We start from the raw sequence: 13304 nt of genomic DNA on the forward strand, positions 1-13304 counted from the left end.
TAAACCCAGCGGCAAACCCCGGCTCCCTCCCCAACCCCAATCTCCCTCCCTGTCTGAAATCAAAGTCAAGCAGCAGCTACAACAGCCGGGCTGGGGAGGGAGGCGGGGCGAATGGAACGCCCCTGCGCTAATTGGCAACACCGTGGGGCCAATGGGCGTGCGAGCCGGCTCCGGGCCGGGGCCTATATTCCATTTCGGAATGTTGATACAGCGAGCGGGCCAATGGCGAGCGGCGGGGCGTGGAGACTGGTTCCCCGGCTCGCACGAGCCTCGAGAGGGGGAGAGCGCGGGCTGGAGAGGGGGGGCGTGGTCGGCGGGTGCAGAGACCGGGGGAGCTCGGTGTGGAGGGAGCGACCCGAAGACACCGGCTGGGCTGCAGCGTCCGCCCGCACGGCGCCCCCCATCTCTCCCTTGCCGGGAGAGGGCTCGGTCCCTCTCGCGGGGGTCATGGATCCCAAGCGCCTCCCCAAGAGAGCTGCCCCGGACAGCAGGATCTACTCCCCTCCGCCCGGCTTAACAGCGGCCGGGCCCTGCTGCCCCGACTGCAGCCCTCCGTCGGCTGCCCACCGCCACGGGCTGTACTGCGGGGTGATCCAGGCGTGCAAAGCCCCCGCCTCCGCGGCCAGCAACGCCGTCTACACGGTGCTGGTGGAAGATGCCCTGCTGAGGCGGCGGCGGCGGAAAAGTAGCGAGGAAGCGTCGGTGGCCAACGGGCTCGAGGGGAAGAGCCCCGGCAAGGGCCGGGCGAAGCAGTTGCAGAAGGTAACGGGAGGCCCGACCCTTTCCCGGAGCCTGCCAAGGGGGAACGGGGCTGAGCGCTGCACCGGCGGGGTGGGTGTGTCCCGTGGCCTGCTACGGCTGCCTCTGGGGTTTGCATGTGCGTGGAGGCAGCTGCCTGTTGGGGGTGTCGCGCCTTGATAAGTGTGGCGCTCCCCATAGAAAGGGGCTTGCATGGGGCGGGGGGCTTCTCTGGGGGGCAGCTGGGGCGGAGGGAGGGGAGTTCCTGGGGGGGGGGGTTGCTTGGGGCGGGGGGGGTGTATGGGGGAACTGGGCGGGGGAGTTCTCCGAGGGGGTTGCACGGAGGGACGTGTCGCTCCCCGCTGGGGGAGGTGGGAGTGGGCGTCGGTTGAAGGCGCCGTTGAAAAAAAAAATTTTTTTGGAGGGGGTGTCAGCGGGGGCTCGTGACAGCTCGGTCCTGCCCGGGCTTGCAAAGCCTCTTTCCCGCCCGCCCCGGAGGCCGGGCCGCTGCAGCGCGTTCGCGGGCGGGCGGAGACGGGGGTGGCTGCCGGCTCCGCGGTGCCGGGAAAGTTTCCCTCGCTAAAGATGGCGCCGCTCGGTAGAAGTGGCCGTGCGGAAAGTTTAGAGGGAAGTGGGCCTGGGCCGAGCGGGGCCGGCCCCCCACCCCCTAGCGCCGGCCCGCCCGCCCGGCGCTGCAGGAATGCACGGGCCATCAATCACCCCGCGCGCGGACAGCCAGCCCCGGGGGCGGGGCGGGGGGAGGGGACTGCCAGCCCCGGGGTGGGGGGAGGGGGCTGCATGGGGCGGGGCAGGGGGAGGGAGGGAAATCGCTAGCTCCTGGGGGTGGGGCGGAGATCATGGGGGAGGAGGGACCTTCCACCCTCGGTGGGATCCACCCAAGGCTCTGCAGATCCGTCCCGCCGCCCTGTCCTACCGCCCCTAAGGTGGGGCGGGGGGGGAAAGACCTCGCTCCCCGGCCTCAGTTCTGTGCAGGTCCCTGGTTGTGCCCCACCCCCAGGAGATCCTGCAGGAGCAGGGTTGCTTGCTCTGAGACAAGCTCTAGTGAACGCCAAGGGTATGTTTACACTTAAAATGCAGCACCGCTGTCCTGCTTCAGTGTAGACACTCTCTGGGGCGGTGGGAGGGGGTTTCCCCCTGGCTGTAGTTAATCCAGCTCCCTGGGAGGCGGAAGCCAGGTCACTGGAAGAGTTTTCCTGCCCAGCTACATGAGGGTTAGGTTGGCTTAACTACATATCTCGGGTGTGAATTTTCACACCCCTGAGAGCCTTGGCTATGCAGATGTAAGTTCCCCGCTGTAAGAAGAAGATTATAACCACTTGTACTTTCTGTCAGCTGCACTTTTCTGGTTCTTAAGTGAGCAGACTGCTCAGACTTAAGCCAAGCTTGAGGGAGCTACTTATCACAACAAACTCCTCTGCGCTTTTGATACTAGCAAATTCTAGGATTTTTGTAAAAAGACTGAACGTACTCGATGGGGTATCTTCCCCTCCCCCCCAATCCCAAACTCATACACTTGTTTTAATCAAGTGTGGGGATAGCTACTGGTAGAGGCTCAATTTCCCCCCTCCCCTACCGTTTTTTCAAAAATAATGTTGCTGTTGAAGCTTCTTAGTGGACTTCTTTAGGCCTAGAGTACAATATGGCAACAGTTACTGTATATAGCAGGTGATTCATTGTAGGAGTTGCATAAGAATGACCACACTGGGTCAGACCAATGGTCCATCTAAACCAGTATCCTGACTTCCGACAGTGGCCGGTGCCAGATGCTTCGGAGGGAATGAACAGAACAGGGCAATTATCGAGTATTCCATCCCCTGTACAGCCCCAGCTTCTGGCTGTCCAGCTTAGGGACACCCAGAGCATGGGGTTGCATCCCTGACCATCCTGGCTAATAGCCCCCATGGTGGACCTATCCTCCACGAACTTACCTAATTCTTTTTTGAACCCAATTATATTTTTGGCCTTCACAACATCCCCTGGGAACAAGTTCCACAGGTTGGCTGTGTGTTTGTTTTTAAACCTGCTGCTTATTCATTTCAGTGGATTAACCCTGTTTCTTATTTACTCTTTCACATAACACACTTTGTTATTCACTTTCTCTACACCATTTATGATTTTATATACCTCTATCCTATCCCCCTTAGTTGGCTCTTTTTTTTTTTTTTTTTTTTTTTTTTTTAAGATGAATAGTCCTAGTCTTTTAAATCTTTCCTTGTATGGAAGCTGTTCCATACCCCCTAATGACTTTTCTTGCTCTTCTCTGTATGTTTTCCAATTACACTTTTTTTGAGAATACTGCAACCAGAATTACATGCAGTATTCAAGGGGTGGGCGTACCATGGATTTATATAGTGGCTTTGATATTTTCTGTCTTATTATCTATCTTTCCTAATGGTTCCTAGCATTCTGTTAGCTTCATTGACTGCTGCTGCATTTTGACTAGATATTTTCTGAGAACTATCCACAATGACGCCAAGACCTGTTTCTTGAGTGGAAAAACGTAATGCCAACTATACATACAAAATGATGGGGTCTATATTACTTGTTGCCAATGTGCATTACTTTTTCTGTCTACATTGAATTTGATCTGCCATTTTCTTGCCTAGTGACCCAGTTTTGTGAAATCCCTTTATAACTTTTTGTGGTCAGTAATTTTGTTTCATCTGCAAACTTTGCCACCCCATTGTTTACACCTTTTTCCAGGTGGTTTATGAATATATTGAACAACACTAGTGATAGGAGCCCAGCAGTTTTTGACATCAGGTGTCTTTGAAAAAGGCCGGGTCCAGTCATTGAAGCATAGTACCTAATACATTTGACCTCTCAAATTGGTAACTCCTTATTCCCATCACAGTCACTGTTTAAAATTTGCCTGATTCCTGTGCACATTTGTTTAGGAAGAGGGGGAGCAAATGCTGTTTTTTGTCTCAGAAGGCCTGTAACAGAATGGTTTGGGCAGAAATGTGCACGTTACAGGGGTGGGGACGCAAGTAGATATTAAATGGCAGTGGGACACTGTGGAAGGCGTCAGGACAGAAATTTAGTTTTGTTTTTTGTTTTGTTTTAAACCGGACATGACTAGATATGCTGCTATTATTACTAGTGTTACAATAGTGCAAGTAAACAAAGAACATCAATAGTGAGTAGAATCAATAAGAGGCTATTAGAAATGCAGCTAGTTACTTTCAGTGATTTGTGACCCTGTTCCTGTTTAAAAGGATCACTGACCATACCTGTCTGTCTGTACAACTGGACCCCATTTTCTGTCTGTCTGGCCTTATCAAACAGAGATGCAGACCTCATGGACAACTGGCTTTAGTTGGATTCCATGTGGCTGGAAGGGGCCTTGATCAGCTCTGACCTCTCCAGAAGGTGGCACTCAGTCAATGGGAAGTGACAGTTCTTGGCAGTTTCGAGAACACTAATGATCGGTAGCTTGCATTCTCAGAGCACTGTTTGCTCACTAACCACCCCTCCCAAATCCTCAGTGGGTACCTAACAGTCGTCCCCTGCTCTCCACGCTGTCAGCTTGAGTGGCTAGGCAAAAAGGATGGGTGGGAACTGAACGTAAACGGTCCTCTTTAAAACTGTCCTAGTGTAGACTGAGCCTCCGAGTTACTCTGGTAGGGTTAGGAGTGGGGCGAGCTTGGCTCTCAGGGCCATAGCTGAGGAATAAGCAGATGCATTCTGTTCTGTGTAGCTTCCTTTCTGGAGGGGTTAGCTGTTTGTAGTCAAGACGCTGAGGAGTACAGTCTGTGCAGATGCAGTTCAGCCATAGGTTTCAAACCCTCCCTCCTGTAGGAGCGTGTTCTTGCTGAGAGCTGTGGCGAGTCTGCTTCGTCTAGCTATGGCCTAACTTTGCAACCATTACCCAGGGCAACGTGTGGGAGCCGTCCCATTGAAGTCAGTTGGACTGCTCCTGCGTGGAAGTGCTGCTTGGCATAAGTAAGTGTCGCACAATGGGGCGGAGGGGGTGGGGCCTGTTACAGAGAACTGCTACAGAAAAATGAAAGGGGTTTGCAGACGTTCGCCATCGGTTTTAGTGCAAGCGGGAGGGGTGATTTGAGCTGCCTTGATTCACACCTGCTGTGTTTGTGTAAGATAACTTGAAGGTGCCTGGGAGCCTTGCTGCTTCCCTGTTTGCAGAAACCAGACCTGGCTGATTCTCTGCAGACGTGGAGGGCTCATGGTGAGATATGAAAGAGCCAGCAAAGTCCCTCTGCAGATGGGGGTTATGCAGCTGGTAATCCAGCGTGTGTGTGTGTGTGTGTGTGTGTGTATTAAAAAAAAAAAAAAAAAAAAATCGTGGGTTGTGTTTTTTTTTTTTTTTTTTTTTTGTATGTTATAGGCCAAAGGTATAATTCTACCCCTGGAGTGAAGTATTGACTTGGTGGCCCTGGGGACCAAAGTCCTCTAGTTATATGCAGAACAGCAGGAGAGCAGACTTCTCCCCCACCCCTCTGCACCTCAGTTTGGATGGGGTGTCTGTGTGTGAAATGTGTGTCTGTCTCTTGGAGGGGGTGAGTTTGCAGGTGAGGGACGGGGCTATTTGAAGCAGTTGCCTTTTCAGAAAGGGGAAAAATGGGGTCTGGCTGTTGCTAATGAAGCGGCTTTGTTTACTGCAGAACCTGCTGTGGGGTCCCTGACTTGCAGACTAACCTGGCTTCTCTTTAAATCCTAACGTGCTCTGTTTTGAAACTGCATCCATCCTCCAAGGTTTGACTCAAGTTCTCGTCCTGCCGGGGCTCCCGTGAGAGGAGCACCAGAGCAGTCTTTGCTCAGGGGTGACTCTGGATGCAGGCTTCAAAGCTTGCTAGGGCTGGTTCAGGGTCCCTGGGATGACTGGGGTTATACTGCATTGGACCCCATAATCTTATAACCCTGCTGCCCGCCCCGACGCCCGTGACGAGAGCTCTGTCCCTCTGTCGTGTCTTGCAGAGCTGTAATGGCAAGGTGCTGCTGGAAGAAGCTGAGCCGAGGGGCCTGACGGACACTCTGGTGCTGAATGGCAGGCAGGTGGATGAGCGGCAGGGCCTGCCTGCCATGGCCCACAGCCAGCTGGAGGGATCGAACAAGGAGGCAGCGCTGCGACTCCTCAGCGTGGGGCTGGAGCAGCGCCCCCCTCTGCATTCGGCCTACATCCCGGTGCCCAGGCAGAGGTAGGCGCTTTGCTGCTGGGGTGGGGAGGGGTGTGGGGGGGTGAGAAGGTGAGTAACTTGGTGTCTCCCAGCCTCATGCAGGGGATAAGTGCAAGTCCTACTGCCTCCTATCAGAGTAGGGCTGGGCAAGGTGTATCCCTTGGGCTTTAGGGGGCGGGATGGCCTGGCGGGTGGAGGAGCATCCATTTCTTCCCTGCATCACAGCAGCCTTCCCTCCCGGAGGAGTTGCTAAGCATGATGGGAGCTGCTCCTTCCCCTTGTGCTATGCCCAGCCCAGCCTGCAGGGAGCGCTCTCCCCTCCTGACCTCCAGGGGCTGCTTGTGCCTCAAGCAACGAGGGACTGAGTCTCGCTCTAATCCTACATTCTGTCACCGAGAGCCTCCATCTTCGTGTGATGCACCAAAACCAACATATTCTCCCCACCCCGGCTGATTGTGCTGCCTGGGTAGGGAACTTGGCTGGATCCCACTTGTTGCCTCCTCCTGTGCTAGAAGTGCTGGGGTGTCTGCCCCACATGGCTTGGCTTGGGCAGTGGGGAAATCTTCCAGGAGAGTTTGTATTTAAAAATCCTACTGACAAATAGCTTTTTCTCCCCCTGCAAGGGTGAACCTGAGATGCCAAGACCCTGCTGCATTGGATGTTGTGGCTGAGGACAGCAGAACCTGCAGGGCAGGTCCTTTCTTTGGGGGGGGGGGGTGTATTTGCACAGGTTTGAACCATGGGAAGGCATATCCCTAATGATCAGTCCTGGCTGGTTGAATGGTGTGGGATGATTGATTGTGCTGCATTGGGGAGCTCAGGATCCAAGCACTGGGAGGGCACCGGGGCAGCCTAAGTGTTGGGGGTTGGCAGGTTCAGGAGGGAACCATATCTGTTCCTCCTTAGCTAAATTGCTCTGTCTTGGGTACTTGTATGGCCCGCCTTGCTGTGGTCCCTGAAACAGAGTTGCCGTAGTGATGAAACTGGTGGACATGAATGGCCCCTCTCTCTGCCACATGGTGACGTGTTTTTCCCATGGGAATCCCTTGGACTTGCTGGATTCTCTGTCCCTGTGGGGGACACCAGCTTCTCCGGAGAAAGCAGCATTGGAATGTCTTGTGCCAGGGTTTGTGCTAGTTGTGTCCAGGAGGGATTTTGTGCAGCAGGAGGTGGGAGAGTGGAAATGGGGGTGAGTGAGGCCTGGAGAGGAGGCTGAAGCCAGTATGTTTCTGACCTGATTTAAGCAAAACGGCAGATGTCATTCCTTGGGAAAAGGTAATTATTTTGCCTGATGTGTCTACTGGCTTGGGAAGGGCGGGGCGCGTGGGTGCTGGCACAAACCGATCCACTAGTTGTGGATTCTTGCATTCAAGCATCGGTATGGATCTAGTGCAGAGTGTCCCTTCTCATTCTGTCCCAGTCCTATCCGTAGGCAGCTACTGTATCGCCTGGAGGCGTTAGCCTAATGTGGGCTTGCAGGCTAGTGATGGGGCTCCTAGCAGCGCTTGACTCTCTGAGTCAGACATGCTGCATGTTGACATGCCACTTAACTCCACACAGCATCTGTGCTGGGGAAACACCAGGCTAAAAATAAACCAAATGGTGAGGCAATTATGTATTTATAATCTTCTTAGATTTCAGGATAGAGGCTCTCTGTTCGCCTTGTGCTCTGCCTGAGTTTAAAAAGGCAATGGAAGGGGAGGAATCCACTTCCCTCCTTGGGCAGGGATCTGCTACTAGTTCTGTAAGGTGGATGCAGGCAGAGTGATGCCTAGTGGAGAGGACCGAATAAACCAGATGTTGCTGTTCTGGCCTAGGGAATCTGCAGTTGTGACTTATCAGAGTGGGGAAATTTGGAGGATTCAGGTCTGGATAACTCAGTCCAACATGAGCTCCCAGTGTGATGCCGTGGCCAAAAGAGCTAGTGAGATCCTTAGATGTATAAACGGGGATATTGGGTAGTAGAGAGCTTATGCTACCCCTGTATCTGGAACAACCACTGCTAGAATGCTGTGTCCAGTTCTGGTGTGTCCAGTTCAAGAAGGATGTTGATAAATGTGAGAAGGTTCAAAGAAGAGCCACAAGAAAGATCAGAGGATTATTAGGCATGTTTCCCAATGAGACTCCAAGAGCTTAATCTGTTTTGCTTAACAAAGAAGGTTAAGGGTGGGACTTGATCACAGTCTGTAAGTACCTTCATGGGGGAACAAAACATTGATAATGGGCTCTTCAGTCTAGCAGACAAAGGGTTAAAAAGATCCAGTGGCAGGTAGTTGAAGCTAGACTGATTCAGTCAGGAAATAAGGCATACATTTTTAACAGTGAGAGTAATTAATTCTTGGAACAGCTCACCAAGGGTTATGTTGGATTCTCTACGATTTTTAAAATCAAGACTGATGCTTTTCTAAAAGATCTGCTCTGGTTCAAACAGGAATTAATTGAGGGAAGTCGGATACATTAGATTACACTATACAGGCGGTTAGACTAGATTATCACAGTGGTCCCTTCTAGCCTCATAATCTCTGCGACTGAAGACTTTTAAACCACAGATGGTGTTGGAAGAAAGGGAAAACTCAGATTCCTGGACCCCAGGGTATGAAGTGAGGGCAAGGAAACTGCATGTAACAAGGTACTTGAGACAAAATCCTTTCGGGTACTTGGCCTAAGCTTTTCTGTCCTGTTCAGAATAGAGGCCATCACTAGAGGCAGGCTCTCATTTCCCATTCCACATCACCTCTGTGAGGGTGAATGCTCTGTTTGAGCTGAACCTAAAGATGGGATGTCAGATCTGTAGCAGACGGGTGTCTAACACCAGCTGAAATAGCTTGTCTGTTTTCCGGTTGGCTTGTTCTTGATGGGTCTGGCCTTCTCATAGACTTTAAGACCAGAAGGGATCATCGTAGGATGGGAAGAGACCTCGAGGATATCTAGTCCAGTCCCCCACACTCATGGCAGGACTAAGTATTATCTAGACCATCCCTGACAGGTGTCTGTCTAACCTGCTCTTAAAAATCTACAATGATGGAGATTCCACAACCTCCCTAGGCAAGTTATTCCAGTGCTTAACCACCCTGACAGGAAGCTTTTTCCTAATGTCCAACCTAAACCGCCCGTGCTGCAATTTAAGGCCATTGCTTCTTGACCTGTTCTCAGAGGTTAACAAGAACAATTTATCTCCCTCCTCCTTGTAACAACTTTTTATGTACCTCAACACTGTTATCCTGTCCCCCCTCAGTCTTCTCTTCTCCAGACTAAATAAACTCAATTTTTTCAATCTTCCCTCAGAGGTCATGTTTTCTAGACCTTTAATCATATTTGTTCTTTTCTGGACTTTCTCCAATTTGTTCATGATCATCTAGTCTGACCTCCTGCATGGCGCAGGTCACAGAACCTCACCCACCCACTCCTATAGTAGGCCCGTAATAGTAGGTCTGGTTGAGTTACTGAAGTCCTCCAATCTTGATTTAAAGACTCTGAAGTTACAGAGAATCCACCATTTACTCTAGTTCAGACCAGTAAGTGACTTGTGCCCCATGCTGCAGAGGAAGATTAAAAGCCCCCAGGATCTCTGCCAATATGATCTGGGGGAAAATTCCTTCCTGATCCCAAACATGGCAGTCAGTTAAACCCTGAGCATGTGGGCAAGACCCATCAATCAGACACTGGGGAAGAATTCTCCGTAGGGTAACAGCCCTTCCCATCTAGTGTTCTACTTTCAGCCATTGGAGAGATTTGCTAATAACCGTTGCGGATGAGCCGTATGCCATTGTAGCTAATCTCATCATTCCATCCCCTCCATAAACTTATCAAGGTCAGTCTTAAAACAAGTTAGTTTTAGGTCTTTTGCCCCCACTCCCCTTGGAAGGCTGTTCCAAAATTTTACTCCTCTGATGGCTAGCAACGTTCATCTAACTTCAAGCCTAAATTTATTGCTGGCCAGTTTATATCCATTTTTTGTGCCAACATTGGCCCTTAACTTAAATAACGCCTCTCCCTTTCTGGTGTTTATTCCTCTGATGTATTTATAGAGAGCAATTGTATCTCCCCATAGCCTTCATTTTGTTGGCTGTACAAGCCAAGCTCCATGAGTCTCCTCTTGTACTGTAGGTTCTCTATTCCTCTGATCATCCTAATAGCCCTTCTCTGTACCATTCCAGTTTGAATTCATCTTTCTTAAACATGGGAGACCAGAATTGCACACAGTATTCCAGATGAGGTCTCACCAGTGCCTTGTATAATGGTAATAACACTTCCCTATCTCTACTGAAAATACCTCACCTGATGTATCCTAGGATTGCATTAGCTTTTTTCATGGCCACGTTACATTGGCAGCTCATCGTCATCTGATCAACTAATACCCCCAGGTCTTTCTCCTCTGTTGCTTCCAACTGGGTAGGTCCTCCGCTTAGAGCAAAAATTCTTGTTGTTAGTCCCTAAGTGCATGACTTTGCACTATTAAATTTCATCCCATTTCTACTGCTCCAGTTTTCAAGGTCATCTAAATCTTGTATATTCTGGTCCTCCTCCATATTGGTAAGACCTCCCACCTTTGTCATCCACAGATATTATTAGCACGCTCCCAAGGTCATTAATGAAAATGTTAAATAAGATTGGTCCCAAGACTTATTCTTGAGGAACTCCACTGGTAACCTCCCTCCGGCCTGATAATTCACCTTTCAGTATGACCCGCTGTACTCTTCTCTTTAACCAATTCCGTCACCACCTTTCAGTTCTCATATTAATCCCTAACTTCTGCAATTTAACTAATAATTTCCAATGCAGAACTGTATCAAATGCTTTACTGAAATTCAGGTAGATTAGATTTACTGCATTTCCTTTGTATAGAAAATTGCTTATCTTCTCAAAGAAAGAGTCAGGTTGATCTGGTATGATCTGCCTTTTGTAAAACAATGTATTTTATCCCAGTTACCATTTACCTCTGTCCTTAACTACTTACTTTCAAATTTGTTCTAGAACCTTGCATACAATTGAGGTAAAACAGGCCTGTAGTTTCTCGTATCACTTCTTTTCTTTAGCAAATATAGTACCTATATCTAAGATTCTCCAGTCAGAGTATAATTCCCTGAATTTACGGATTCATTAAAAATCCTTGCTTATTGGGCTTGCAATTTCATATGCTATTTCCTTTCATATTCTTGGATGGAGATTATCCATGCCCCTGATTTGGTGCCATTAAACTGTTTGAGTTTGGCTTCCACCTTGAATGTGGTAATTTCTTCTTCCATATCCATGTTCCCCATAGCCCCCCTGTCACTGCCTCCAAGCTCCTAATTACTCTTTTTAAAAAAAAAAACCCAAAAAACTCAAGCAAAATATTCACTTAGGTGTAGGGCCACGCCTAGATTATCTTTAATCTTCACCCCCTACTCAGTGTTTAGCAGTCTCGCTTCTTTCCTTGTTTTCTTTTTATTTATATGGCTAAATAACATGTTCCTATTGGTTTTAATTTCCTTTGCAAGGTCCAGCTCTGCTTGGCTGTTGGCAGTTCTTACTTTTCCCTACTCTTTCTGACCTCCCAGAGGTAGCTTTCCTTGCTGATCCATCCCATCTTCCACTCCGTGTAGGCTCTCCGCTGTCCTCTTAACCTGTTTTGAGATGCTTGTTCATCCAGTTTGGTCTGCAACCCTTCTCTACACATTTCTCTCTTCCCCCCCCCCCCCCCCCCCCTTGCTTGGGGAATGTAGGCTTCAGATGCTTTAAGTCAAAGTTGCAGAAACTAACTTCAAGCCTCCCTGTACATTCAGATCCTTGAGTTCTTCAGTCCAGTCCACTTCCCTCATTCCGCTTCCTGGTCCCCTTTGTCTGTCATCAAGCAGGCTGACTTGGGGATGGTGTTAATTCTTTCTGAGGTGGCTGTGAATCCATCTGTCTTGTTGAATTGAAATAGAGGTTTACCTCTGTGGGCATCCCTTAGGCGCAGGGGGGTGAGCAGTAGGGCATTTACCAAAGGGAGCAGCAGTGAGGCCATATTGCTAAGGGGATGAGTTTTGGAGAGGTGTTCATTAAAATAAGCTTTTTGGGTTTTTTTGGAGTTTGCATGTCTCTCTTTCTGGATTCCTTGACATGGTGCCCCAGAGGGCCTGTGCAAACACACATGGGAGACCAGTTCTTGCTGTGCTTACAGAACTGACTGCAGATGGGGAGCTCCAAAAGATTTTTTGACTATCTCTAAACTTTAAATTTATGAATCAGGCAACATTTTTTAATGGGTGAGGTAGGTTCTACCTTGCTCACAGAATTCACCACTAAGGAGGCCTGCTTCCAGCTGAGTTATTAATAAGATCATAGTTCCAGCCTCCTCGTGAATAGGCATCTACTGTTCGGGGTGCGAAGGGAGATGCCTAATCCGGTGGCATCCTTGGTAAAACGTAGCATGTGGAAGGGCACGTTGTCCTCTCGTTACCTTTCCTTATAGTTAAAGGCAACTAGCAGTGGGGGTGTTGGTGCACATAAGTAATAATTGTGATGCATGTGCAATGTAATAAGAGGGGGCAGCCCTCCCACCACCTGGGACTAACCAGTATTTTGTAATGCTGTAGAGCTCCATCATTTTGGATGAATACTTCAGTTTTCCTGTATGACAGCCCTGGATGGGTCTTGTTTGGGGGTTGAACTCCTTCCCTCTGCATCTAAAAACAGGAGCATCTGTTGCTTATGCTAAAAAAAAACCAGGTCCATTAGCTTGGACACAGTTGCAAGCTCTTCTAGGCAGCCGAGCCCCTAGCTGGGGACAAAGGGCCCGGCAGTATGAGGGTGCCACCGAGGTAATGCAGGGGTACGGCATACCCAGGCCATCTCATAGGAAATGTGGAAGTGTTGGTCACGTGGGTGCTTTCCAAGCCCTCTTCTTAGTCATTGTGTCTCCTGGGGTGACTGGGAAGTTATGAGCCCATCTATTGGAAATACTCCTCATCAGCACCTTGCAGAGTCAGTTTGTTCCATGTGTCCTTCCCCTTCCCAGCTGTCCTCATAACTTTGCCTTTTGTGAAGTTCAGTTTTGCACTGGGCAGCTAGCACAAGGAGGATGCAGCTCACTCTGCTACAGCAGGCAGCGAGGGACTCAGGGCTGATTCATCTTTGAGGGATGACTGCAAACGCCTCCGCTGTTGCTGGCCTCCCGCCATCTCTCCTCCCTTCCACTCTTAGTCTTGTCTTCCCTTATACCAGGCCGAGCTCTCCAGTCGCTTCCAAGCAGTGCAGTTCCCAGACATGGGCCTGTCTCTACCTCTCGGAGCTTTAGGCAAACAGGGTTTGTCTCCTTGCCCAGACAAAGGAATCAAAGGGGAGGTTCCTTCTACAGGTGATGCAGGGAGAGCCTGGTTAGATTCCAAAAGAGAGTGCCGGTGCACTAAAGCATGTCCTAAAATACTGCCCTGATTTCTCCTC

General features: G+C 49.9%; 1 protein-coding gene across 1 annotated transcript in view; it reads left to right on the top strand.

Moving 5' to 3' along the window:
• Positions 1–447: 447 nt before the first annotated feature.
• The window catches only part of SLC2A4RG (SLC2A4 regulator), a 39955-nt gene continuing 27098 nt past the window's right edge, over positions 448–13304 (top strand). Inside the window, exons 1-2 of the mRNA XM_065414763.1 lie at positions 448–762; positions 5698–5918. Coding sequence (XP_065270835.1) covers positions 448–762; positions 5698–5918 — 536 coding nt within the window. The remainder of the gene's footprint in view (positions 763–5697; positions 5919–13304) is intronic.

Source organism: Emys orbicularis, chromosome 12 (genome assembly GCF_028017835.1).
Source record: "Emys orbicularis isolate rEmyOrb1 chromosome 12, rEmyOrb1.hap1, whole genome shotgun sequence".
NCBI lineage: Eukaryota > Metazoa > Chordata > Testudines > Emydidae > Emys > Emys orbicularis.